At 36.1% G+C, this 27,970-nt stretch overlaps 1 protein-coding gene across 2 annotated transcripts in view; it reads left to right on the top strand.

The window, feature by feature from the left end:
• Positions 1-27,970, top strand: part of ARMC2 (armadillo repeat containing 2) — a 70,336-nt gene that overhangs the window by 13,204 nt on the left and 29,162 nt on the right. For both annotated transcript variants that reach the window (XM_066547126.1, XM_066547125.1), the window contains exons 7-13: positions 6,860-6,930; positions 10,665-10,757; positions 13,560-13,738; positions 15,013-15,115; positions 18,076-18,296; positions 22,484-22,629; positions 24,848-24,947. In XM_066547126.1, the coding sequence (XP_066403223.1) occupies positions 6,860-6,930; positions 10,665-10,757; positions 13,560-13,738; positions 15,013-15,115; positions 18,076-18,296; positions 22,484-22,629; positions 24,848-24,947 (913 nt within the window). The remainder of the gene's footprint in view (positions 1-6,859; positions 6,931-10,664; positions 10,758-13,559; positions 13,739-15,012; positions 15,116-18,075; positions 18,297-22,483; positions 22,630-24,847; positions 24,948-27,970) is intronic.

Here is a 27,970-nt window from a genome sequence, read left to right as displayed (position 1 = left end):
CTTCTGGCAACATGAAATATCTGGATAGTATAATGAAATTGGAATAAAGGGATTAATGAGAAATGCAAATGTTAATTGGTATGTGGAAAAATTAATTTCTGTGAGAGTAAATGACAAAACTAAATACTAATTTTTCTCATTTTGCCAAAAGCTAAAAACACTTCCTACTAGTTGCTTTGGCAAAAATACTGGAATGTTGTTTATACTTCCTTTCAAAGTCTACAGGGCAATGTCTTGTTGTTAACATCAGTAATTTTGGTTTAGAGTTAGAACTCTTGTTTCTCAATCACTAAACACTTACAGCAGAGGAATCATGGTAGCAGGGGATTGTGTTCTGAAGCAGTGGCTCCTAAAAGCATTGTGTAAATGAACCTGCTCAGAGAAGATCCATTGCAGTTTCACTTGCTGCAGCTCCACATCTGACTCTGCCCCTTCTTCGCCTTGGGGCCCCTTGCACCACTTTGTCCCTTGCTGCTGACTCAGGGTTTGCTCCGTTGTCCTTAGTGCCCTAATTCCCAGGATCACCATTAGCTCCTTTAACTTTCCCTAGAGCTGCTATTGTTCTTTTGGAGACAGCTGCTGGGTTAGGCTGTGCCCTGATAAACTTGCTCTAGAGCCCTACATATCTTTGCATGGTGCTACACAGTGCTCCTGCCAAGAGATCTCACAGGCTGTTCATGAGACCACAGTTCTGAATATTTTTTTTTAAAGTGCTGACAGTCAGTAGATAAAGAACGCATTGGCTGATACACCAGAGGATTGTCCAGAGGAGCCTCAGCAGGCTGGAGAAATGGTTTGATAGGAACGTGATGCAGTTTAACAAAGACAAGTGCAAAGTCCTGCATCTGGGCTGGAACAGCCCCGGGCACTATTATATACTGGGAGCGATCCAGCTGGGAGGCAACTTTGCAGAATAAGACCTGGAGGTCCTGATGTACACAAGTTCATAAAACCTCAGAAGATCATCTGGCCTGATCTTTTGTGGAAAAGAGAGTAGATGAGATTATCTAGCATGCTGTTCATTTGTGTCTTGAAAACCTCCGCTACACCTGGGCTGCTGGGACCAGCTCCAGGCTCCCCAATGCAATAGAGATGTTGAAATGACTGAAGGGAATCCAGCTGCTAAAATGTGAAGGAATCCTTTGTATAAGGAACGGCTGAGAGATCTGGAACTGTTTAGCGTGGAGAAGAGAAGGCTTGGCAGGAGTTTTTATCAAGATCATTCAATACCTGGAGGGAGGGTTAGGGTGCATTGTAGCACCATCATTGACTGTGGGACAAGAGCTCTTCTCCCCCATGGCAAGCACTCAAAACAGGAAAAACTATTTACCTGTGATGGTTCTTTTTAAGGATTTATTGGTTGTATATACTTCCACAACACCTCCTTCCAGCTTTTCCCTTTGTAGTCCATATAGAATTGTGAGACTTCGGTTGAAAGAAAAGCACTCAGCTGCTTAAATAGCCAAATGATCTTTATCAATACAAGGCATGCCATCCTGGACAGTGCTAGCAATAAAAATAAACCCAGATTACAGTGTAAATGTGTAGTCACACTCTGAATATACAGGTGAGTAAAATCTCAACATTCTTTCTAAATGGCCTGTCTGTTTATGGATTATCCACAGTCATGGGAACCAAACTCTGAATGAGTCTGGAAGAACACCTTTGTGCCTAGTAGTCATTTTGATACATCTGGCTTGCCTGAACGGGCCCCCAAAATCTGCTTAGCATTGATTGAAATCTGTTCTTCCTTACACTTAGTAAAATATCTTGATTTTTGGGTGTAGATTCACCATGTCTGGCTTTCCAATGCACGCAACCATTTTATGTTGGTAAAATCAGATGTTCAGTGCTTGTATTTATGTATAAACAGTCTGCATCTACTGCAGTGCCTGCACTGTTTTTAGAGTTTTGTGAAAAGTTAGAAATTGCTCTCCTAGACTTTTGCAGACCTGAAAACATTGATATATCATGGATCCAAAATAAAATTTGTAAAAATTTCAGCCACATTTTTGGGTTTTAAATAAACTAGAAAAAGGAATTTTGTGGGAGCTGAAGGGGATGTAATGAAGGAAAATACAGTGGGGAGAAACTGAATGACTATGAGGGGAAAATGGAAGAAAAAAGATTTGTTTACCTTATCAAAATAAAGACCAAATATAAAAGGGCTCTAAGGTTAAACAAACTATCTGGTGCTTAGATTTCCTTCTGAGGAAGTAACTTAAAGATAAGAATGGTGGTTCTACAGATATAGAAAGGCCTCTGCAGTTATAGATGTGTAGAAATTGTGTGCCCATAATTATAGTTCTTTGGCTTAATAAAAAGGGCATGTTTAAAAATGGAAAAGAAATCTGTTTCCAGACATCAGATTGTGTCTACAGTCTAGGGTTTCCTTACAGCATTTACTCAGGGCATGCTGTGCACAGTCTGTGTGTTAGTAGCTCTCTGCCTTTCTAAGAATCTGTTCAGGTTCTGGTTTACATGGGATAGTCCCAGTTTTGTCTCTAGGAGAAAGTCCATAGATCCAGTTTGCATGGGTACAAAAAGAGAGGCTCTTAGCATCTGGATGAGAAAGTTCTGTGAGGCCTTGGTGCTTGTAGAAGGAGATACTGGCTCTTATGGTGTTTTCCATCCCCACTGCCCTCATCTTTTTCTCATTTGCCCTTATTCCTGCTCTTCCCTTTGAAAAGTAACTTGTATATTTTTCATTCTTTGTTACACTATGTCAGTTACTGTGCTTCTGTCTTCTTCTCCCACTTTGTTATCTAGTTTTGCCTCGCAAAGCTGTGAGGATATATAAGATGTTATAGGATACTTTGAGGAGGATACAGGATACTGTGAGGAGAGGGTAATGTCAAGAGGGAATGCCTTGAAGCTGGACAGTTCAGAAAAGATGGTCATGTTCTCTTTTTGTTCTAGTTGAGCTTTGCTACCTTGCTGACCACAGGTGCTTGATAGATACAATTCTGTAAGAGAAGCATTAACTTGTTAGTATTAGACCATAAGTCCCTCTTAACTGGTAACTAAATAATCAGGGGTACCAGCCATACATCTCTACCAATAATTAATAAAAATTAAACGAAGCAGTAAGTCTCTGACTTGGTGGCTATCAGCAGTGTCATAGGTTATATCAATACAATGACACTTTTTAATTACCTCCCTATTTTTAATACACATAAGGTAGTGTGCTTATCTATGCCATGCTCGGGCATCTGTCAAGAAAAATATCACCTTTCCTGGGCCAAAACTATAGCAGGGGTGATGGTAAGGGTCTAAATCTGTGGGATAGTGTGAGACAAAATTCAGACCCAATGCCTGAATTTTGGGCAGGGAGGTAGTCAGATTCTCAGATGTTTAAGGTGCAGTATGAGGAAGGAGCCCAAGCACTGTTCCTTCATTGGGACCTTACTTTCACATTTGTGATTCAAACCTTGCTGTTGTGTGCGGCTTCTTTGGAGATTACTAGCTCAATTCTTTGCCTCTGGGATATAGTTCATAGAAATGTAGTTTTCCCTGGAATACCATGGAAGGGTGAGAGTTTGCAGGTTTCCTATTCACAAGAGGCTCATGGCAAGAACAAGCAAGTAAATTTCTAAACATGCAGAATTGCTTAATAAATGCAGCTTTCACTTAATTATCCATTCTTTCATGAAAATACTGAACACGTGTTGGGTCTGGCTGAGACGGAGTTGATTTTTCCTGGAGCAGCCCTCACAGTGCTGTGCATTGCATTGCAGGGGGTTGTTGGTAACACACCAGCAGTTGGCTGCTGCTGAGCAGCACTCCACAGCATCAGCCCTGTCTCTCCAACTTCAGCCTGGCACAAGTAGGCTTGGGGTGAGCAAGGTGTTTTGAGGGGACATAACCAGGACAGCTAGACAAAAGGGATTCCATAATGTATGATGTCTGCTCAGCAATGAAAGTTAAGACAAAGGAAGTGAGGGGGCATTTATTATTATGAGGTTTGTCCTCCAGAGCAATCACTGCATGCTCAAGCCCTACTTCCTTGGAAATGGCTGGACATTGCTTTTGGTGGGAAGTTGAGCATAACTCTTTTGTTTTTCTTTGCTTCTGCAAGTGGCCTTTGCTTTTGTTTTATTAAACTGTTTTTGTCTTGACCCGTGGGTTTTTCTCCGTCTTGTTTCTACCCTTGGTCCTGCTGAGGCAGGGAGTGAGAAAAGTGGTGTGATTGGGCACCTAACATCTGTCCAAGGTCAACCCACCTCACCACACTGCTCCAGTACTGGCTCACTTTCTTTTTGGAAGTCCTCACACTCTGTGTACATTCATGAGAGCAGTGTTCTTCATTGAGGCTACTATGATTTCTTTTATATGAGAAGGACCAAAATGATCCAGTTGCCAAGTTCCTTTTCTTCTGTAAATCATCAGAGCCTCTGTCAGTTGATTTCTTGATGAGGCCCTTATCAGATGATCAGATTTCTGCCAATTGACTTTGTTTCCAAGGCAACCACTCTCTTGACAAGCCAGTTCTCTTCAATAGTAGGTGACTTATTTTTTGTAATAGGTTGATTATATTTTAACCGCATTGTCCTTAATAAGGTACTTCTATTTAAATTTCAATCCTAAATGAAAATGTAAAAATAACAAACCAAAAGTCTGTGTAACTAAAATGAAGTTGACAGAGTGGTAAAGACGTGTAAAGGGATTTTATAATCTCTCACAGAATTCCTAAATTGTACATATTCCCTAAAGATAAGCCTGCTCATGAACCATTCCCAATTATATAGGTATTCAGTGTATTCATTTTCTGAAACTAATGGAAGTTTGGGTGACTTACAAGGATGTTTCCCAAGAGCATAGATGGTTCTACTGCTGGTATTCACAGAACAATTTGCTTTCCTACTAATTTAAGTCTATAAACTGGTGATACTGGTGTTGATACTGGTGTTTAAAAAACAACAGATTCCACCCAACTTCTTCTTACGCACATGGTCTTATTCTTGACATGGTCTTACTCTACATCTCACACATGTGGTGTTTCTCTCTGGTAAGTTAACTCATCCTTTGCTTCAGTGGCTTTTTATATTAATTTGCTTTTGCTTCCAACAAAACTCATAGGATTGTCTGTGTTGAGTTTCTTGGATTCATCCTGGATTTACATTTTCAGGGAAGAGGCACCGAGAGAATATAGTTACAAAACACTTTCTCTGAGGAAAGCGAATTCTAACATCTGTATTCATATAGGCATGTATTGTCATCATGCCTACACACACAATTCTGAAGGTACTGATTTCTGAATATAGCTATGTTTAGTATACAGTGACTGAAGATGTTCTCTTGCTTATCTAGTATGTTTTCAAGTTGTAGTCTTGATTTCAGAGATGGCTGAAACTTGTAGAAACGTTTCTGAAACTTTTAAAGTTTGTAGGACAAGGCATTCACAGAAATGGAATCAAATTTTTGTTTCTACCAATAGATTGAACTGTCTGTAATGCATGCTCTAAGCCCCGTCTTTCTTAGAGATGTCAGACAATTTTAGAGAGGCAAACACTTGTCTTTTTTACTTTATAAAGTATTGTTTCCCCAGAGGAGTAGAAATTGCTATATTTGAGCTGAACTAATTTCAAGGTAGTTTGTGTAAGCATTTGGATTTTGGAGCACTTAAATCCTCATGCTGTAAAAATAAACACTGTTCATTCTTAACCGTAATGAAGCAACTGGTCCTCTGTAATGTGATTGCTTGGGAAATTTCTCACTGACCACCGTGAGCTATCCAGTCCTTTTTGCAGGGAACTGATCTTGCAAGAGCTTTGTCCTTTATTTTGTCTCCATCTGTTTATAGGTTAACTTATATCTTCTGTCTGGACTGACAGACAGAATTTAGGCACCAATCCAGCAAACTACTTAAACAACAGTTTAGTTTTAAGCCTTAGAATAACTAAATTACCTGGTTAAAAAAAAATGAAATAACATTGCTAGCACACTACTGTCATCTTCAGAATGGAGTTCGGGAGATTAGGTTGTATTGGTACATGAACTTTAAATGGAATAAGAAGTGTTAAATTAAACATACATTGAGAATAGAAAACATAGATTAAGACATTCGTCTTTAGTACAGGAGAAAAGATTCCAGTTTGATAGCAGGCAGTGTTCATCTTGTATATTTCTTTTAGATCAGTGCTGCTTGAGTGTGTGGCTAGGCAAACTATTTATTTAGAATAAATAAATAAATTTATTATAGATGTAGTAGTTTCCTCTGTCCAAAGAAGGACTGACCATAAAATCAGCAGGAATTATGGCATTACTTTGTAAAACAATAGAAATGGCAACATACCTGTTATTGTACTGGCAGAACTAGTGATCACTACATAGTTAGCAATAATTCACTGGCATACACAGAAATTCTAATATATACTTTAAAGGTTACTCAGGTGTTTGTTTCTTTGAAAGATCTTCTCATTAAATATTATAAAAGTGTTAGTCCTGTCAGAAAAAGAAACTGTCCTGTGAATGGGTGAACTTACATTTTTAAGCTAGTTGAGTTTTACATTCCTTTAATGAAGCTGATGGTAAAATAGAAATTGTCTCTTTTTGAATTTAGTTTGGTTCATCTTTCATTTTATTGAGCAAGCAGAAATGCCTAGTTTTTGTGTTCCATAATGGTGACCTCTTGTGGTGTGAATATGTCAGTATTTCTGAAGGAGCTTTCTGTAATACATAGGGGAGGAGGTTGTATTTACATGTAACTTTTAATGAACAGCTAACTTACTAACTTAGTAAAATAACATAATCTTTTCCAATTAGCTATTAATATGCACAACTCAATGCATGTGGAAGAGCAAGCATTTTGAGACAGTTTTCTGATAATGCTTTTGTGTGTTCATACTGCATCTTGTAGTGACCAGATGGAAGAGCCTGGCAAAAAGTCATCACAGCTGAGGACTTCAGGCCAGAAGAGAAGAGTAACAGGTACAAGGGATTTCATCTCCATTCAAAAACTGTGAAATGCAGTCAAATAGAAATAATGTAGTTCTTGTGATTTGCCAGTATTGTTCTTTATTATTCACTGAACAATATTTTTTGGTTTTCTAGATATATTGGGTTTTATTACTGTTCTTAGTGAAGAGAAACAATATTCCAGGGATCTTCACTTTAAATATCTGTTGGTATTTTCTATTTGCTTTTCCCATATCTAGGCTTAAGAATCTGCCAATCCATTAATACCTTATTTGCCCATCACTTTTTGTAATCTGTCACAGTTGCACAGAAACTAATAAAATTATGCCAGCCTGTATTATCTGAAGAAGCAGATTTTGGATTGCTCTGTAGGGATGCATTTTGCTAATTTTACATAACAGACTTTAATAATATTTCCTCATAGCTGGCACATTTCATACATCACAAGTGTGTATTTGAGAGTCTGATATGGAAACCTGAACTTTCTACTGTGCAATTATTGTGCTTTATTACTATTATTCTAGAAATGAGAAATTCTATTATTCTAGATCATTCTGGCAAAAGCTGTATTGTGCTCTGCTCTTATTTCTTTCTGAGGAGCAGAGAGTATTTACCATGTCATGCAAGTTAGTACACTTACAAGCCTTTTAATTTGTTTGTGCTATTTTATTGATGTTACTGAAAATATAAAGTGTGTTTTTAGGATTGTTTCTTTCTAAGTCTACTTTTTTAACATTATGTAGCTTCCTCAGTTTGTGCATGCTTCATCTTTTATCCCACAATAAAGAAGGGGATGGCACCAGGAATTCTCCATCATTTCTTCTCTACAATGGGATTCTGGGTGGAGTGTTCATTTACAAATTATTTCTATTTTCTGATATGAATTGTGTTTATGCTTTGACATTTTAGAGAGGAGGTAGACTGTTTTAATATTGATCTATTCGTGGCCACTCAGTATTCAGTGAAAAGGCTAAACATTATAAGTCAGGCAGTACTCAGCTTTTCAAAGCTCAGTGTTGCTAAGGCTCTTGTATTTACATGCTAAAAACAGCAACCAATAAATGTAGACTGATTAGTGATTTTTTTTTGACCAGAATGCAAAGCAGCAGTTAAGACCTATGAAAAACGGAGACAACCAACTTGAACTTGCTGCATTTTTTTGCCTTGAGTATTTTTTCTGTTGAGTTGTGGTTTGCTCTATTAGAAAGTTCTGGACAGCTTCTGCAATATTTTAAATATAGCTAGTACCCTAACTTTTCATCAGCAGCTTAAAAAATCTCCCAGGACTGAGACACGATTTAGTAATGTTGCTTTACTTTAGAATCATGTATTGTCTGGTCATTCTCACTTGTTTAGTAAAAGCTGATTATCTTCTTTTTTATTTAGTTATAAGAGATAATTATATTTAGATATAAGGTATACCTTATTTAGATATAAGGCATAATTACTTTTTTTAAACTATACCATTATGACGTTCAGTTTGCTGTATTCTTCTGATGAATATGAGACAAGTGAAGCAGAGCAGTACAAAAAAGCATCTGTTCTTTCCATTCTGAACTGAAAATTAAATGGATTTGGTAATTTTTTTTAAAAGTGAGAAGTTTGTCTCTATCTGCAAATGCATGCCCAAAATTTTCTATTTCTTGACTAATGAAGTTAAGTATATGTGTAGTTAAAAAGTCAGTTCCATCTTTCAGTTTAGGAGAGGTAGCTACAGATAGAAAATAAAATAAATAATTGAGTCAGTATGTGGATTTTGTGGCAGGAAGGAAGTGTGCACACTACTGTAATGTTCTTATTTCAGCTGTACTTTTACATTATCCAGAGCAGAATTTTCACTTCATTGCAAACACTGCATAGTGTTTTATTAATTAGGCCACTCATCAATTTAAATAAGATGGTCAGCTCATTTGATCTAGAAAATAAAAATGCCATGCAAAATAATAAGAATAACAGTATTTGCTAATAACATGCACTTATATATAATATGTATATATCAAATATAGTGTATTACTTATGAAATAGCAGCATTTTTTATAATCTTTTGAAATAGGTATATTTGATAGATTAATTGTGTTAAAATGTAGACAGTTAATATAGACCAAAAAACTAGTCTTTAGGTTATTTTCTAAAGAGCAAGTTTTTAAAATATGAAGTTTTAAATTGTTTTACTGTTCCAAGTAATGCCAGTATGCAGTCACTGTTTTAAGGTCTGAGATACTGTTCTTGTGATGCAAACCTCTTATTATTGGTGTTTTCAGGCAGTATAGTAGTTTTTGTGTTCTTCATATTTCTCTTAGGAATTCACATTGTCCTTTAAGTGCAAGAGCTAGTAATGAACAACAGGAGACATTTTCAGACAAATCCATGACTTAAAGAAATGTGTATAATCCAGTCTTAATGGCTTTCTTATTTAGTAGAGTTGTGTGGCTTTTATTTCCCTATTAAAAAACCCTCAAAGCAAAAACAAATCAACAGACCAGACCCTGTCTTTATAACAACGTTGCTTGCCTGCAAGATAAAGAGCTTAACCCATTCTTGAACTCCAAACACATGCCTACATGCACCTTGTAAGCAACTGTTAGATCCTTTACATCTTGAGTTTCAAGGAAGCTCTGGCTCTCCATCTGTAGTGGCCCAATGGTCAAGGCCAGAATTTTGTCACTTCACAAAATACTAGGTGGAGGTGTAAAGGATGTTCAGCATGTCAGAATAATTCCCAGTGATGCTGCATCCATATGAAAGTGAATCCTTGATTCCATTTTTTAATTAACTGTGTTTTCACCATCTTCCTTGTCCAATCTGAAAACAGATCCATGCTCCCAGTCTTGTTCCCAGAAAAATTCTAGTCCACTGGTTTTCAGGTCTGCCAACTTTTGCCTTGATGTCTGTGATACAATTTTTTTTTTGTATTTTCTTTTTGAAGCCAAGTAAAAAAAGCTTAAATATCTTTAAAAACTTCCTCTGTGAAGTGAACAAGGTTTCTGATAATGGAAAGTAGCTTTTTCTGAGTCACACGGGTATTTGGCTGAGGGCGGCCAAGAACAGTGGGAGTTAGTTGTCTTCAAGATTTCTGACATGTTTTTTTGGAGGCAAAATATCTTTCACATATCTATAGTTTACTACTCATTTCAGAGGTTGCTGTGTGACAAACTGCTGAATGCATTGAAGAATAGGAATAAACATACATTTTATAAAAGTCTAGTCATGAAGTTTGCAAAACTTCATGCATGAAGTAGTTAGAATTGCTAACAGGATGTAATAACTAACAGGACTTTTCCCTAACTGACCAGTCAGTTAATCAAGCTTAGTGTTATATCATGCATATGTACTAGATAAAATACTGCAATCCTAGAGGATTATCTGTAGTATGCATTTTTTTGGAACAAATAATAAGCTGTCACGTGAACACAGAGCTGAGAAATAGTAGGACACTTTGATGTTTAAGTAGTCATTACCTTCCAATTCAGTGATCAAATGATCCATTAATGTCAGCAAACAAAACTTTATAATACAGCTTTACGTATCAAACTACTTATCCATCTAGTTTTGTTTGAAATGTTCGTTTTTGAGAACATGTAAATAGAAAGAAAATCTTTAATTCATAGAATAACCCAGAATATAGCAAAATGTGACATTTTTAGATTTTTTTTCTGACTAATGAATAAAGTATTTGTAGTTATTTATTATTGTAGAAAGTGAAACCTTCACTGAATGTGTGCTTCTGTTTTGAATGTATTTTGAAGGTGTAAAGGATGAAACAAGAATAAATGAATGGGAAGAGGAAGATTTCTTTTGGCATACAAGGATTCTACCAATTCTGCGTGAACTGGAAAAAAGTGGGTAACACTGCTCTGAAAGGGTGTGTTTTCTGTACTGTTTCTTGCAGGAAGCATGGGACTAATTTTTGTTTACTACAAAATAACAACAGTAATTGGAGTATGTGGCCTTTTATGCTTCCATATGTTCAGTGACTTCACTGTGTAAAACTGGCCTGGGCAGTCTAGGTGGCCCTGCTTGAGCACAGGGGTTGTACCAGATGACTTTCAGACGTCATTTCCAACTTCACCCATTCTGTGATCCTGTAAAAAACCCCAGAACTGGTTTAGTGTGAACCTTGTCTGATTAAATTACCTTATTTTAGACAACATAGCTGTGCAAGCTTAGCGGTCAATGTTGAGCTAATAATTTTAAGAATAAGTACTGCACAGATTCACTGCTTTAACCATAGACTGTATTGAAGGTCTCAATCCATTTTAAAAAACTAAGGAAATCTTAATGAAAATTTCCACTTGTGATTAAAGTGTTAGATGTGCCAGAAAAGTATGTAATGACTCAGAATACTGAAGCAAAATTGAATAAATTAAGTATAGTAAACTCTGGAATCCATTTTGCATTGGAAAAGTTGTTCAGTTGCCTTCTGTAGACACTGTATTTATTTGAATGATGAGAATATAGAAAGTAGATTTGTTTTTACAAGTAATTCTGTTTTACAGGATCTTTAGTAGTGTTTATGATAGCATGGCACAGCTTAGAACTTTTTTTGCATAGTTTTGCAGATGTTCATGAGTGTGAAGCACCTGTACACTGCTAAGTGATTCCCAATATTTGTAATTGTTTAAAAAAGACGGGATTCTCATTCCCACGTCTGTCACTGATGTATAGACAACAGTGATCAGGAAATTTGAAAACAGCTATGTAACTTCACATTTTCCTTGCTTAATGCCAAGATTGTCAAATATCAGCCATTGGTTACAGTTTTGCATGGTGAGCTGTTCTTTATTTGTAAGCGAAATAAAATTTAGAGGTAAAATCTAATCATGTCTTTCCCTTGTCATGAATGTAGCTAAGGAAAATCAGTTTTCATGCCCCTTTTCCTCAGTCTTCACTTGATTTGGTTAGTGTATTGGGGTTTTTCTAGCTTTTATCAAAACCTGATTATGGCCTAGCTTTTCTAATAATAGATGACATTATCTAATGATACCTTCTCACCAGCTGATTGAATGTAGTACTACATATACCTTAAGACCTGAGGTTTGCTACTTCTTGAATATTAACACAAACTGTAACTGAATTGCATCATTGCCTCCTACAACTGTGTGATATATTGCTTTCTTTAGACTGTTTACTACATAATTCTTATGAATGTTAGAATTTCATAATTGAGATGCTTTGAGTGGGTCTGTTAGTAATTTAATATTTTTTAATTTTGTGTGCAGTCATTTGCTTTGTACCTTTTAGCTAATTCCCCGCACATGAACCTAGGTCACATTTAGTTTTTCATATATTAATAGAGAAGCCTTTTTCTTCACCTTCTTGATGCAAAAGTATTTGCAGAAGCCTTTCCATGCAAAAACAAATCTGGAGTTAACCTGGAACTTATTTATTGCCTAAATTCTTCTGAATATGATGTACTTGAGTTGTTTATAATGTGACAAAAAAAAACCAACCCTAAAGTCTCTTTTTCTAGAGGAACAAATAATTAATTTTGTTACCTTCCAATACTCAGGAAGTTAAACTTTAAAATGCCCCATGGGATGAGTGACGAATAATTTTTGTTGTTAATTTTGATGAAATGGAGTGTAAGACCTTTCAGTTTTGGTTCCTTGCCACTCCTGTTTAACAGCTTACTGGAGCAGAGCATTTAGAATCATGCTAAATTTTGTTACATTTTCTGTCATGATGGGAGTAGAAATGGAATAGTCATTGCTGTTCCTTGAGTGTGATGATTGCAAATTGAGAGCTTCCAGGCACTTCTCATCCTGAGAGATCAGTCCTTGAATCTGCCTGCAGGGTAGGGGCCTCAGACATGTTTCATCAAAAGTGCTTTGCCTCCTTGAATATGACTTTATTTCAGCTGTGAAGTACACCCTGAGTAAATGCAGTTTATACTACCAGTTCATGTGGATTTACATGGGGCTCTGTAAGTGTGACCTTATGGAAAAAGGCAAATGCAAGAAAATCTTTTAAAAATCTCACTGTTCAATTTTAAAAATAGACAAGACTTCTCCTTTTCTCTGTAGACATGTACATGATTCCATTGTGTTGAGATGCAGTTTTTGTGATTTGGTTTTATTTTTGTATATTTTAAACAGAGTCTCAGGGACTTGAGTGAGGAAGCAGATCACTTTTTTGTCCATATGACAACATTCCACTCAAATATGTCTTGCACCTCTACATTGAAGAGTTCTAGCAAGTCTTTACTTGCACTTTTTTTAATCCCAGCAAGGTTTGATATATAAAGTTAGGTATATGGGGAGAAAAATGCTCCATAATGATTCCTTTTTCACGTCTAATGTTGAGTGGAGTGCTTTAAATGTTCTCAGAGACACAGTTTCCTGGTAGACATTTGGTCAATCTGATTATTAAGCATCAAAGGTGAGTTTAATTTTAGCTGTAGGTATTATTTTGGCTAAATGATTTCTCAGCTTGAGTCTCCTTTTTTTGACAAAGCAGAATAAAATTATTTCTGGGTATCACATTAGCATGTGAAGACATTTATTTGGTGTCTCATTTTTGGAACAGGTTGTTGTGCAACCTGTTATTTATTTTGTTCTTCTGTGTCTTCATGTATTGAGATCCTCTGGATAAAGTGGCACTGATAATTAGGTTTTTTTCTCTCCTTTCCTACACCCTTCAAGGAGAAGACAATATAGAACACCTTTGTCTAGCTTGTACCAAGCTCCATCAAGCATTGGGTGATGGAAATATGCTTGGAAAAAGATTTAAAAGAAGAAACATCCTTCTGAAGACATTATATAAACTTGTAGACATTGATTCAGATCCACTTTCCCTGAAGCTGGCAAAGATTATTCTGGCTGTAAGTGTTTTGAAATGCTCTTTGGTAAAATGTGAAGCTCAAAATCATGAATTACAACTTGCATTTAATTTTTCATTTCATACTTGTAAACTGTGTCTAAACTAACTCTTCCCTAAGTACAGTTTGCTACCTCAGGGATACTAGTCTGCTGTCCATCTACATCAGCACTTGTAGCTTATTTTCTGTAGAGAAGTTACATCTGGGGGAGGAAGGAGGGGCACAAAATAGAATAGTTGGTGTATGGTGGCAGGAATATTGTATAGGCATGGAAAAGACACAGTGTTCTAAACTGGGGTACACGTGCATGGATTTAAAAAACCCAATGATTATAAAATGTACACATGGAAATGAAGCTTTGGTTTTGAATAATATCTTGATCTTGTTCTGAAAATACCAAAGTGGAGGGGTTTTTTTTGAAGGTGAGTGAATGTAAATAATCTTTTACATTAATATTTCTGGTTAAAACTCTCAATTAAATGTTGTGCTTCAGAACTTCTTTGTTCTGCAAAGCATGTATGGACAGTCACTGGTGAAAGGATGCCCACTAACGTTGTGTTGTAGGCATCTGGGTAATGTGTGTGTGTGTTGAGGGAGTTGTGTTCTCCTATAAGGGAGTAAGTTATGTTATTGAGAAGATACACTTACATACTCAGATACCACAGAGATGTTAAGTGGTGCTTATTAAAAGGAAAGGTTCCTTTACAGACATTTTTCTGTGTAATCTTCAAAAAGCATGAACCTAGAAGAAATTGCCCTTGAAGTGCAGAGAAAAGGAAGAGAGATGTCATTGTATTTTTGCCACCCTTCCTTCCCTTTCACAATCTCTCATCATAAGAGCATGTTTTCTGATAGCTGAGAGTAAATTTCAGTGTGACATGTACTGTTGTGCTGGAGGTCTTTGTTGGTAGGGCCATAGATGCCAAACCACTGATTTCCATACAGAATTACTTTGTAAGGGAATTGTAGAAAACAATCTTGCAAGTTATTGATAGACTACCTGTTTATATTAATACATTAAAAGTTTAAAACTGTTATTTTAAAGCCAGCACAGTTCGCTAAATAGAGTTTAAAATACCTGAGTTTCAGGTTATTTCAGTTTCCTTTAATTCTGCATGTATCTTCAGTTTGTTTTAGTGTGTTGTTAGGATTTAAGCTGTAATTTAATAGTTCTGTGAGAACACAAGTGTGCCATGGTATCTGAACTTGTAGAATGTTAGATGTGTTTTTGCATGCAGATCTTAGTTGTGATTTTATGTCTTTTAATTTCTTTGCAGATGAAAGTAGATGGAAAAAATCTTGTTAGTGTTTGCAAGCTAGCATTTAAAATTTGTAGGAATGAAAACAATTATTTCATCATTCAAAATGATACATTATTGGGTATGTATTCTTTCTTATCTGTAAGTTAGATGTTGAAATTCAACAGTTAAAGTTGTTTATCTTTGAAAAAACATTTTGAGAATTAAAAATTCTGAAGAAAGACTAAAAATTGCCTGCCTAGGTCAAACTGATGGTTGGTCTAGTCCAGTATTCTGTGTCTTAAGTAGTGATGAGGATGAGGAATGCTTTTTAGGGGGAGCACAGGAGCCTGTGTGGTTTTTGTGATCTGTTTACCCAGCACTACTCCAGCATCCAGAACTTTTCTGTTCTATTAGGGACATTGGATGGTGCATCCCTGCCTAATCCCTTTTTAATTTCTATGTCTTTTGTTCATTTGTTTGCCTTTTTGGATTTTCTGATTTTGTCTCCCTCTATGATATCATAGAACAATTTCCAGAAATTCTCTGTGTGCTATTTTAAATCTATACATTTTTCTTTATCCCCCTGCTTGTAGTTTTGCAGGATTTATAAGAGTTTGTACAGTCAGTTTACCTTTCACCTTCAGGATTTTTTAAAAGGCAGTCTTATGACATATCTCTTTCTTCTCCTTTTCAAGACTGGGGCATCTGAGCCTCTTAGCTCTTTGAGCAGATATTGTGTCATTCAGTTGTTCTTTAAGTCCTTCTCTGTACCTTCTCAAACTCCAGTGGATCCTTCTTGAGATTTGTGGAACAAAAATGTTAGCGTTCAGAAACACATAATCACGAGAATGATTATATGCAGGTGCTTTTATTGAAGAGCTCTGGGTGTCAGGGGTACAAACCCAAATCTGACTCCTGACATGGGTTTGGGATGAACATGTTTTTCTATTCTATCGTTATATAACTTTCATGTTAATTAATAAACTTATATTGTTCTATTGTATACATAGATTTCATCCAAGCTCCTCGTGGTCCCCCTCAAACTTCTAACATAGTTTCTCATGATTCTTCTTATGATTAAACAATAATTATATTTAATTACTAAACAATCATCACATCTAACAATTATATCATTTATCATATACTGCTTACACAGGTGCAATTTCACGTGATCTGGCAAACACAAAGTCTAACATTTTCAGAGTGAATTTTTGACATTTTTCCAGGGCCCCACTAAGTTTAGCTTCTTTCTAATTCCCTGAATTTTATGATTTTAAAACCTTTTACTATCAAAACTATCTATAGAATTCAAGCTGTGTCTGCACCAAATTTATAGAAATGAGATAATGCTGACTGTGGTATTGGCCATCATCAGGGAGGATCTTGAGAATAGTCATTGGTTTTTTTATATTTTTTTATAGCTGCTGCATCACATTGAGCCAAAGGTTTTACAGAACTGTCAGCAATGGCTTAAGATCTTTTGTGTTTTTAACAGTGTTTGTGTCATGTACACCCCCCCACCCCTTGCAAATATGAGAAATATTAAGAAAATGAAAGTGTGCAAATGATACTCAGTATTGATGGAAAGTCATTCCTTTCATTAAAACCTTAGTATGTTTTATTAATGTAGGTCTTGATCTTGCAAGCAGTTATTGCATCTGTATTGGTTAAGACATATGTGTATATTTGCTTGAATAGTTGAGAGTGTTCATGGTCTTAAAGTTTAGCACGCAGTTGTTGTCAGAAATGAAGACATGCCTTTCAGGTGGCAAGGAAAGGACTCACAGGAAACAGAACAGGATTGACTTTGGATACAGAAGAGTACAGTTTTGTAGAGATCAGCATCATACACAGCATTTGAACAAGTTGCATTTTTCTCTCATTTCCATCCTCATTCACTTTTCTTTCACTTGCTCTTCTTTCCCTGTATTTTAAAAACTAGTGAAGGAAAGAGCATTGGTAGGTGTTGTTTTATTTGTTTATTCACTCTTTGTGTTTTGGACCCACCTTGTCCCAGAAGTAGACATGACCCTGGCCTATCATCACAACTGCCCAGATCCCTGTTACAGTCACTGGGTTATAGATTCAATTTTTTTATTTTTCCTCTTCTGTCCTTGTGAACTGTTTATGTGCAGTGCAGCAGCTCCAGCAGAAGAAATAAGTTAATCCTTCATCCCAGAATAGACAACTACTGTTCAAGACCCTGTTTGATACTGTGCAGAGCAGGAACCTGAAACTGAGTTCTCACATTGCCACAACCCAAGTGATTTAATTGGTGAGGGTGGGAGTTTGGACAAGAACCTAGAGTGTGTACTTCATTCATATATATATATATATACACACACACACACCATTTCCCACAGCTTCAGTTGAGACAGAAAAAAAATTTTGAATCTCTTCAGTTTAATGATATGGGAAGATGTTTTTATTCAACTGGAACTGAATAGGAAGCAGAAATAAATATCTCTTTGAATCAGTTATTATAAGTTTAAAAGTATAATGTTGGTTAGGATTATTCATTTGTTTAAGATACCCCACTAAATTCAGAATGTCTCAATTTGACTGCAAAAGATACCTTGGCCATGTGTTAACTGTAAATTTTAACATTTCAGATGTCTGACAGTGGTTGCACAAAACAAAACTTCTATGTCAACTTTACCCACATGAAAAGGAAACCTAAAAAGACTATGAACAGGTTTCAAATGTGAGAGTTGAATTAGGCCCCTGTGCCTTTTAGTGCTCCGTTTGAGATGCTTTAAGACATTTGATTTTTAATGTAGTAGTGGGAAGTACACAAAATTCCAGGCACACACAATAACTTTTGCAAATCTTGACTGAGAATTTCAATGATTCCTGCTATGTGTTTACAGCTTACATTGGTTCTTGAAGTCTAGGAGAACAAAAGTCAGGCCCATTCTCTCATTCATCAATAATTGTTTCTTGGTTTCAGTCCAAATATCCAATTTTTCTAGCCCACTTATTAGAAATGTAAGAGTTCAATCTGAGGGTGTTTTTCAGTTGCTAATCTCTTTAATGAGATGGATTGTACAAAATATAAATTTTGATATTGAACTTTCTGAATGATGGTTTTCCTTTTAGATTATTTGTTGCAGGTTCTGTGGAATGAAGACCTACAAACAAACCATGAAGCTCTTGTCTATTGCATGGCAGCTATAAAAGTCATGTCTGAAAAGGAAGTACTCCGTTTAAAAATGGTCAGCAAAGGAGCTATTGAAATTTTTCTGGAATTAATGAAGCGGATTAATAACATAAAAGAACATGACACATATTTCTCCAAGCTGGGCCTCTTATTAGTCCAGGTTAGCATTTACTTTTATTTCTAAAAGTATGTACTTCAAGGGCAAATTAAAAATTTAATTAGAGGAGATAAGCTAACCCTGTGTGCTACTGACAGAGTTGTACCTATATTTCAATAGACTTATTTATAAGAAGTTAAATGAAGTTGTTCAGGACCTAATGTAATTACCACAGATGTTTGTGTGTAGTCAGTTTTAAAGGCTTTAGAAATTCTGAAGTTAATAGAAATATTTTTATACCTAATTAGCCAGTTTCTCATTACTACTTTATTGTGCTGACAATATTCTGGATACTGTAGTAAACAGATAAAAATGTGTTCTCTATCTAAATTCTTGAAACTGAAATAATAAATACAAACTGATTCTGCAATACTCTAGGAGATTACAAATTTTTTTTTTTATTATAAGAATAATGTATTTTAAAAATGTGTAGGGAAATACAGCTGTGTTTTTTTGACACAATGTTTTTGAAGAACTGTGATATAAGGAAAAAGTAGTTGCAAAAGCAAACACTTTTTGAATCTTTTGAAGGCAGCAGGCTCAAAACTGTTTTCACATACAAAGCACCTTGATAAACAGTGGCTATGAAAACTAATCCTTGTCCCTAAAACTTTTTAAACCCATGTATTTTAGAAACACAGTGGGATGGATGTTGTGTTTACCAAGGATTTGCCAGGTAGATTCCTGGAATTTGTTTGGAAGTTACTGATGTAATGTTTAGCGAGTGGTTGAATTGTAAACTTTCAGGTACTTCATAGGAAAATACATTGGACAATTTTCTGAGGTAGCTTTTGCACTTGGTTTGTCAGATTTCTTTAATTCTCTACTAATTTATAAGCACAGGATTTTATAATTCTTGAAATTATATGAGAAAACAGATAGCCTACATCATCACATTACTATTGGTGATCTTTGTCTGGTTTTTTAAATCTTAGTAATAAAACTAATAAATCAGTTTATTTCCAGGATTTTGACTATCTGTCTGATGTTCCTCACAACTTTGCAGGAATGTTTTTCTTCCATTGTTTGCCCGGGATAAATTTAGGTTTTTTTAAATCAAGGCTTTAGTTTGCAAATACCTAGAAGGAAAATGTTGTATTTTATGCTTTCTTTAAAATATCCCTCGTATCTCTGCTTTTTCCAGTACAAATGGAAGTATAGCAAAACTGCTTTTGTACTGTTTGAATAGACTGTCTGTTTCTAAGAATTTCTTGAGTGTTTTGTGAAGAAGTCAGTACTGACAGCTGTCTCTTATGAGATTGTTCTTTCACTTGTTTGTGTTCTCTTCTATAATAGTACAGATACTTCAGTTTTCTTCCTCTTGTGAGAAAAATAGTGATTCCTACTTCTATGGAATTCCTGTGTGACTTTCTCATATTGATTCCTTCAACAAATCCATGTGCACTACTTCCTTCATGTGAGTTAATTGATCAGTCATCACAGACAGATAAACGGGTAGTTCTGTTTTAGGGATGGTTGAAGAAAGTTTCTTCTGTGATCCATGTCTTCAGAATAAAGTTTTCATAACATACTGCATCTTGTAGCAACAGATCAAATAGCCAGTGATGTACAGAAAGAATGCCTTCAGTTATAGAAAGCACACTATATTGGAGCAGAAAAACACTTTAAATAGTCACAGTGGTCTCTGAAGGATGCTCTGCTATCTCTTAACCTTGGTAACTGAAGTATCCCATTTAGTTGGGACCAGCTTTTCATTCTTTAACTGTATAATTGCACAATCACCAGATGGCAGTGTTATACATAATCTTGCTAGATCCTTTTTCTGGGAATAAAGTCCCTATCTGGTTTCTTCATTCTTCCACAATGCTTTTTTTGCAGAAGTCATACAATACCAGAATAAAAATGTTAGTATTTTTTTTTCCCTTAATAGAGGGCATGAAATCAGGGTCAACTTTGATTAATTTTATGTTGCTTAACCTAACAGTCTGTTAATATTTATACAAAATACAAGATTTTTAAAGCGTCACTGTCAAGACTTGATAAGTGTTCCCTGTTCCTTAATTGAAAAGTACTTAAATGTCTTCTTCTTTAAAAATAGCATTTGTCAGCAGTTAAATTTTCTGTTTGGGTGAATTTGATCTTTCATATGGCAACGTAAGGATTAGGACTGGTGGGGGTTGCTAAAGATAATTGTTATGCATTTCTCCCTGAAAGATGGGGTCTGCTTGAAGCAATCACAATATTTCTAGAATTGACCTGCTGTCTGGCTAGCTTCTATTATTTTTCAAACTCTTCAAGTTTCAGTTGCACATTAGCTGTGTTTTATGGATATATATTTCTGTGAAGTGCCAAATGCTGTTTTCTTGCACATTTAAGTGTATATATTATTTTGCATTGCTTTTCCTTTCCAATCTGTCTTTGTCTGAAGGTTGCTCTTGATAGAATTTACTGCTTGAGGATTTTGAACCATCTAACTGTATCAAGCATTGAAAAATCTTACTCTCTTTTTGGAGACCTCTGTACCATCATCTATTGATTTTTTTTTTCCTCATTATCCAATATGTAAGTCTCTTTGCTGCAGTGAAAGCTCTTGTCTGCGTTTGAACAACACTTCTAAAATGTGGCTTTTCCTTAATTTTCTTTATTGTGTCAATTGAAGCTTAGCTAGAATTCAAAACATATCATCCTAGGCTGACTGTGAACATCTTGTATGTAAGCACTAAATGGAGTCACCTGTCTCTATTCCATGTGACAAGAATTTTTCTAACATAACTTCTGAAAAGCAAAGTATTTGATCAGAATATATTTATTAAAATGTATCTCCAGTATTGTGTTGATTTTTGAAGCATCGTGACTTGAGAAGGAATATGCATCTGGAAATTTTTTTTGCAGTTGTTCAGTTAAAATAATAAAAAGTCCCAGGTGTCTTCTTAAAATATGAGTGATATGAAGCAAATGGCTTCTGTAGGTTCAGATTCTCTGTATTATGAATATAGTATAAATTGCATTTTTAGTGCTGAAGTTAAATCCATTCGCATACTACATGACCACATTTATCTTCCCTCTATGCCTTGCTTCTTCATTTTGACATGTTGCACCTCCAGTTGCTCCATTACAGAGCATCATGGGTTTGCTGAGGATTTGTTCTCTGCTGTCAAATTTGTTGAAGTAGGACAGCAGATCTGGAAGCTGCTGGAGAATGGACAGAATGTGCATAGAGTCCTATGTGCAAAAGCTGGAACACAACATCTTAACCTGCTCTTTGTCAAGAGTTTTTCTTTAAAATTAGCAATTACATATCATTGGATAAGCAATCCAATTTAGTGATAAATTGCTTAATTTCCAGAGTTTTTTGTGATAAGAAACAATTTGAACAGATAGTTTTTGTGCCTTATCAAACTCCATTCAAAACCAAATTGAAGTTAATAACTTCACTCTGAATAAGAAAACTTTGAAGAATTCCCATATCCACATAAGATTGAATGACTTCATATTCATTTTGTAGTAAATTCTGGATTAGATCAAAATTAACTTAAATGTCATGGCCTGTCTGACCTTGTCATTTGAATGCTCTTGCCTTGGAAGAGAATCAGAATATTTCAAAATATGCAATAGGTGATACATTTGTTCATCTGCCAGAGTTAGATTATGCTTTAAGTTCCTTGAAATAGAACAGTATCATCTGAAAATATTTTGGTTTCTTCAAACAGACCTGAGCACTTAAGCTTTTCATTTTTATTTTGTTCATACAGTGGATTTCTTTTATCATGATTAACTTTTAATTTTTTAATTGGAATAAATCTGATTGTGTTTTAAAAGCAATTCATTTTAGTTTGCCGTTTGCAGTTATCATCAAAGTATATATTATATTTTCAAGATTTAAATATAAAGATTTATTGAAGAATTACACAAAAAATTACTTTAAACATCCACAGCATTTCACCTAATTCCACTTGGTACGTGGCTGTATACATGCAAGATTTTAAAGCATGAAAGATCATGTGCCCTCATAGAAGGAGGTTACACGCAGGCAAGGACCAGTGTCAATCTTGCATTTTCAGTTATCCCAAACCCACCATCTTGCCGCCTGCACGTTTCCTGTGTTACTTATTGGTTTATACCTAGTTGCAGAGTGTTAACAGGCACGCAGAGTGCTCTAGGTGCTGTCGCTGAGACCCGAGTCGTGCTGTGCCACGGTGGTTAATGAGTGTCCCAACCCCCGTGTGCAGCTGACGGCCACCCTGCGGATCCTGGCCAGCTGCGCCCTGGCGCGCCGCCAGCTCAGCCCCAGCGCTGCCATCCCCCAGCTCTGCGTGGCGCTGGAGCAGCGCAGCAGCGACAAGGACGTGTGCATCTGGATTGTCAGCGTCCTCAGGTACGTGAGAACGCAGTGCTGTGTGCTGCCACGTCCCCCTCCCTCGAAGGAGGCACGACCAAGCGCTGAGATTGGAAGATTTACTTATTGAACTCTTTTTTAAAAAGCTCTTTTAATGACGATATCTTTTAATGATATTGTATGTTAATTGTGTCTCTATTATTGCTTACGGAATTGTGTAATTGTAGCCACACAGACTTGGATTCATCATCCCCATGAAAAATATTTTGTTGTATTGGGTCATTCTTTGATCCCACCGATCCTGATTGAGTTTTTTAAAGTGCCGTTTCTTGTGTTTTAAAGCTGCACCAATTATTAGGTATTTATTAATCCTGGTTTAGGCCATGTTTGAAAAAAAAAAATTAATGAGAGAAATTACACAAGGAACTGTGTATTGTGAAATAAAATACACAAGAGGGAAAATGTGACCAGTGTTCATTGTTTTGAGCAATTACAGAGTGTTTGAGGAGATTAATCCCAGGGATCAGGGCTTCAGTATGCAGATGGAAGTGCTGAAAGAATCTCAGTTTTATGAGCAGCCAACGGCTGCTTCCCAAGTAGTGCTTTTTAGAGGGAGATCAGTGTGAATTAGTCAGCACAAAGATCATTTTGTAGTCTGAATAGTTTCTCAGTCAAAAGTCTTCCAGTTACCAAGCATTGGTTTGCAGTATTCAGTGCTAGATGGACTTGCAAACAATGTAAGGATTTGGAAGAAGTTGTGAAATCGGCTGTTGGTAATTTCAGGAATAATGGGATTATAAATGCAATTTATGAATTATGTGCTGGATGAAGTATTTGCCATTGCTGCTTTGTTACTGCACTGAGTCATGTTGCCTGTGGCTCCATGTTCAATGAGATTTTGTTATGGGCTTCTGCTGTTCAGGTGCTCCAAATTATCCCTCATGTTCTCCTCTCTGGATGAGGCTGAGTTGTGCTTTGAACAGTGGCATCATAAGAGGCTGGTAGTCCTTCCTCCCCACAGCTGAAAGCAGGCAAATCTGCTCCTTTGCTCTTTGTGCTATCTCTAAGGCATGTGAATGGCTTCCTCAATTCCCTGCTACCTTGTTCACATCTGTCTCTCTAGTTTTGTTCCTAAAAATGAGCTCTTGCAATGATTATAGCACTTTGAGCATATTTACTTCTTCTGAGGAGGGAGCATTTCTTTTATTTGGAAAATGCCATGAAAAGTGGGATAATGAGTTTGTAATTAAGTGTAATTGATACTTATACTGTAATTCTGATAAGGACATTTACTTGTTATAGAATTCAATATGGAGAAAAAATACCTTACTTAAAGTTTCCTGCTGCTTCAATTTTTTTTCCTCAAGATTAGAACTACATGATCCAAGAATACAAATTAGCCATAGAAATCAATTTAATTAGCTTCCTGGAAATTGCAGTCGCAAAAAAAAATATATACATATATATATACATATATATATACATATATATATATATACACACACTATGCAGGAAAGAGCTCAGATTTTAATTTTGTTTTGTCTTCTAGTAATACAGAATGATTAATCTCTCAATCAACTTTAGGCAGCTTCTTCATAGAGAATGTGTTCAATCTATCCAGATTATTCATTCAATAAGACTGTAAATCTTCCTGTAAGAAGTTGTAATTGAACATCAACACAGATCTTTTGTGGTTTTGACTACATAAGAAGTAAGATGTTATCCTAGCTTGTTCTGTTACTGCATTTTTATGGTGTGACCAAAGCATGGCAATGGGCAAGGTGAGCAGTGTAGGAGCAGCTGTTAGGAAATGTGCAGAGATAAATCCTGCCTGCAAGGAGGCACAGTCTCTGTATTTGCTGGTGAGAGATGTGTCTCTTAGTGCTGTTAATGGGCTCTACTAGATGTGCACTAGGAAGGGACCCCTCGTTTCCTCTCGTCTGACTTCACACATCATCTTGAAATTCCAGTTCTCCCCTTTAGCACTGAGAAGTGCTGGTGTTAGCATACTGTGCCCATATGGCAAGCAGGTTGGAAAGCTCCTTATGTTTGCTTCTTCCAGTAATGCACTGTGCCAAGGATAGCTGGGCTTCTGTGGTGCTCTTATATAACTGCACATGTCTCTGCTAGAAGTCAGAGTATTGGCATTCACTTCATTTGTTGGAAAATACAGCTCTGAGAATCAAAAGTGACTTTCTAAAAAATGTTTTGTGGAAAAAAGTTCTTTTTTTCATTTCTATTTTTTTTTTCTTTATAGCAAACTTTCTACCTACAATGACTTCTGTGCAGCTTTAGCCGACTGCTCCAGATGTTACATTGTATTTTTAGCCCTGCTAAACAAATACCAGAAGCAGCAGGTCAGTTTTTCATCTCTTGATTTTTATATATTAATCCTCTGATGTGTCTGTGTATTATTGTGTATCAGCTTGTTTTCAGTGTCCTACTTTTATGCATTTACCAAATAAAAAATTTTAAATGGTTGACAGCATTTCTAAATAGTAAATAATTGTGATGAAATAATTTAGATTAGAAATTCAAAGCAATACAGTGGACAGTTGATTAACTTGTCTATCCATGTGTAGAATCAGTCCTTTGAGTACCTATTTTTTTCCTAGTTTTAAGAAATATTTTTCAAAGCAAAAATCTATTTGACTATTTAATTGTTGTAAATTGCTGGGCTTCCTCCTGTCCTCCTCAGCTGCAAAAGAAGTGTGACTTTTTTAGAGCTAAGCAATGTGAAAGCAGAGGAAAATATGTTCCTTGCTGTCATGTAAAACGGGGAAATTTGCTCAACCCCTTTGTGTTTAATTAGTCTGTCAGAGCCCCAGGAAAGCTGTTACCCTTGTGCCCAACCAATCTATCAGTGTCCCATTATGAGACCCTTCACTAGGCAGTCCCACTGGATCTGTTCCACTGATTTATTCAGTGTCACATACCTAGCAGAGGAACCTCCTCCTCCTTTACCCGCTGTGGGCAGAGGGCAGTGCCCTTGGAGGACTCGCATTAACAGTTTGCAGACTGACACTCTCCATTAATAGAATTGTGAAAGGTTAAGGTTTGAGACTTGCCAATGATAGTAACAGACTGCAAAAAACATACTCAAATCAATATACTAATTTAAAGCGATGTACTAACAAGCTCTATAATATAATAATAATATTAATGATAATAATAATAATAATAATAATAGCTGATCTGAGACAATCATTCAGCATGTAGAGATCACATTTCTTACACAGTAGGCGTCCCTACGAGGGAGAAGACAGATTCAGCTTGTCGATTAATCCCAGAAGTTACAGTGGAGTAACTGTAACCCCATTTCTCCCCACTCTTAACTCATTTTTATATTATTTCTTTATGTTTAGGTGGAACTTGAGTGGCTTTGGTCATACTTCTTAGTCAGTGAGAGGTGGTTGTACTGGGGGGTGGATATCTTAGGATAGTACCCGAGATAACCCTGGGATGGGGACATGCATTAGTCCAAGCAGAATGATTTCACAACAGTTGATGATTCAAGAGCAGGACATTTTCCTTTATCTCCCTTGTTTTTCAGCAGCTATGGGGCTACCTTCAACTAGAAGGTACCACTGAGTTCCCTCCTCTGCAAGGGTTTCAACACAGTGGCTGGCCATGGTGTCTCCACTCTGCTCCACCCTCCGTTGGGTCCCCCTTAGTGTATGGGAGGTCAGATATGCTGACCATGTTTCATCCAGGGAGTACAACTGTTTTTTTCCCTGTGACTCCCATACCATTATCTTCTTAACCTTAGTCATCTTCCCATACTCTCTAACTGCATAAAATATCAAAATGTATCTCTCCTTTACCAGAGAAAACCACATGCCTGCAGTACTGCATTTGGGATGTTCATGTAGAAATAAATGTTTAGACATTGTCAAAATGCCTTGTATCATGAAGTAAAATTCTGAGTATAGTTGCTGCCAACTTTATTAGAACTCCAAGGGTGTTGCTCTGTTGTCCTGCTGTATCACAGTGATCTTTCTTACATTTACTGAAGATAAAACTCAGAGCTCGGTGCAGGATCCCAGTCTTACAGATTGATGCATTGGTAAGATTGGAGTGCCCTATGTAGGGCAAATTACTCAGCCCTATTGCCAGGTAAGTTTTAAGAAGAAAATAATTTTTATCTGAAGCATAGATGTTCAAATGTGGAACAAGGTTTCAAAACAGAGAATATTAAATGACATTAAGATCCGTCTTAAAAGTAAGGAACTTTCTTGGCTGGTCAGCATCTAAACTAGTTTGAGATAATTTAGTTATCCTATTCAGTTTGTCCCAGGGTTAGTAATTCTTGGGGATTTGTTGGAAGGAGGTCTTTTGGGTTGCTATCATTGAAGGGAGTTAATGAAGGTTGCTGGATTTGCTATACTGAACAATATTCTTTCTCCTGCCAAATACAAAAATAATTTGTTCCTTTCCTGTTTACCAGCATCCCTGTTTTCTATGATAATGTACATGGAAGAGGAACAAAGATTAAGTTGTTTCTCTTCTAAATATCTGCTGTAGCATATCTGAGTATTTCTAGGTTCAGACTGCTCTTGCATAGCTTAGTCTTCAGAGACACTTTAGTAAAATACTATGTAAATGCTATGTAAATAACATGAAAATTGTCAAAGGCATTATATTTTCCTAGATTTATAGTTGTTCTTCCTTATGACCATTGAATTAAAAACTCAGCAAATTATGGAACCGAGATTAAGGATCTTTAATTAAGTAACGCCTTTCTCCTAAACTTAATCTGTCATTTTAAGGGTAGCTTTTTTAGGTTCCTGAGATAATAGCTTTGTGTCATAATGAATTGTAGGTTCATATCTACCTCAAATTATTATTATTTAGTATTCATAATTTAGCTTCTCTTTTGGCTTTTAAGTGGTCCTAAAATACATCTTTCTTCACAAGGTTAGCATTGCATTTTGTGTTAAATTGTCAGTTGTTTCATCAAAATACAAATGAGTAAAGAAGTAGCATGTGTTTTGTATAGAAAAAACCACTATTACATTGTGTTGATTATATATGCAGTGTCTTCAGAATAATTATGTCTTACTGCAGTTTTGAAACAAGCATGCAGTTGTCAGTTGTCAGCTTAGTGAAGCCCTGCAGAAACAAAAAGAACATAGATAATGTAATGCATCACTTTTTCTGTAGTATGTAATAAACACTTGAGCTGTGTGGAGTGCAAATGTTTTTCCTGAGGTGTAGTTGGCACTGCTAATCTTTTTTTTTTAAATGCTGACAGCTAATGAGTTACAGTATGAGCTGGTATGTGTTGAAAATAAATGAAGTAACAGCAGTGTGAGTAAAATTGTCTGCTGTGGGAACAATCAAAGAGAAGGAAAAATCATCATTATAAAGCATTAAAAAT

The sequence above is a fragment of the Molothrus aeneus genome, chromosome 3 (assembly GCF_037042795.1).
Source record: "Molothrus aeneus isolate 106 chromosome 3, BPBGC_Maene_1.0, whole genome shotgun sequence".
NCBI lineage: Eukaryota > Metazoa > Chordata > Aves > Passeriformes > Icteridae > Molothrus > Molothrus aeneus.
This window is presented reverse-complemented; position numbering and strand designations above follow the sequence as displayed.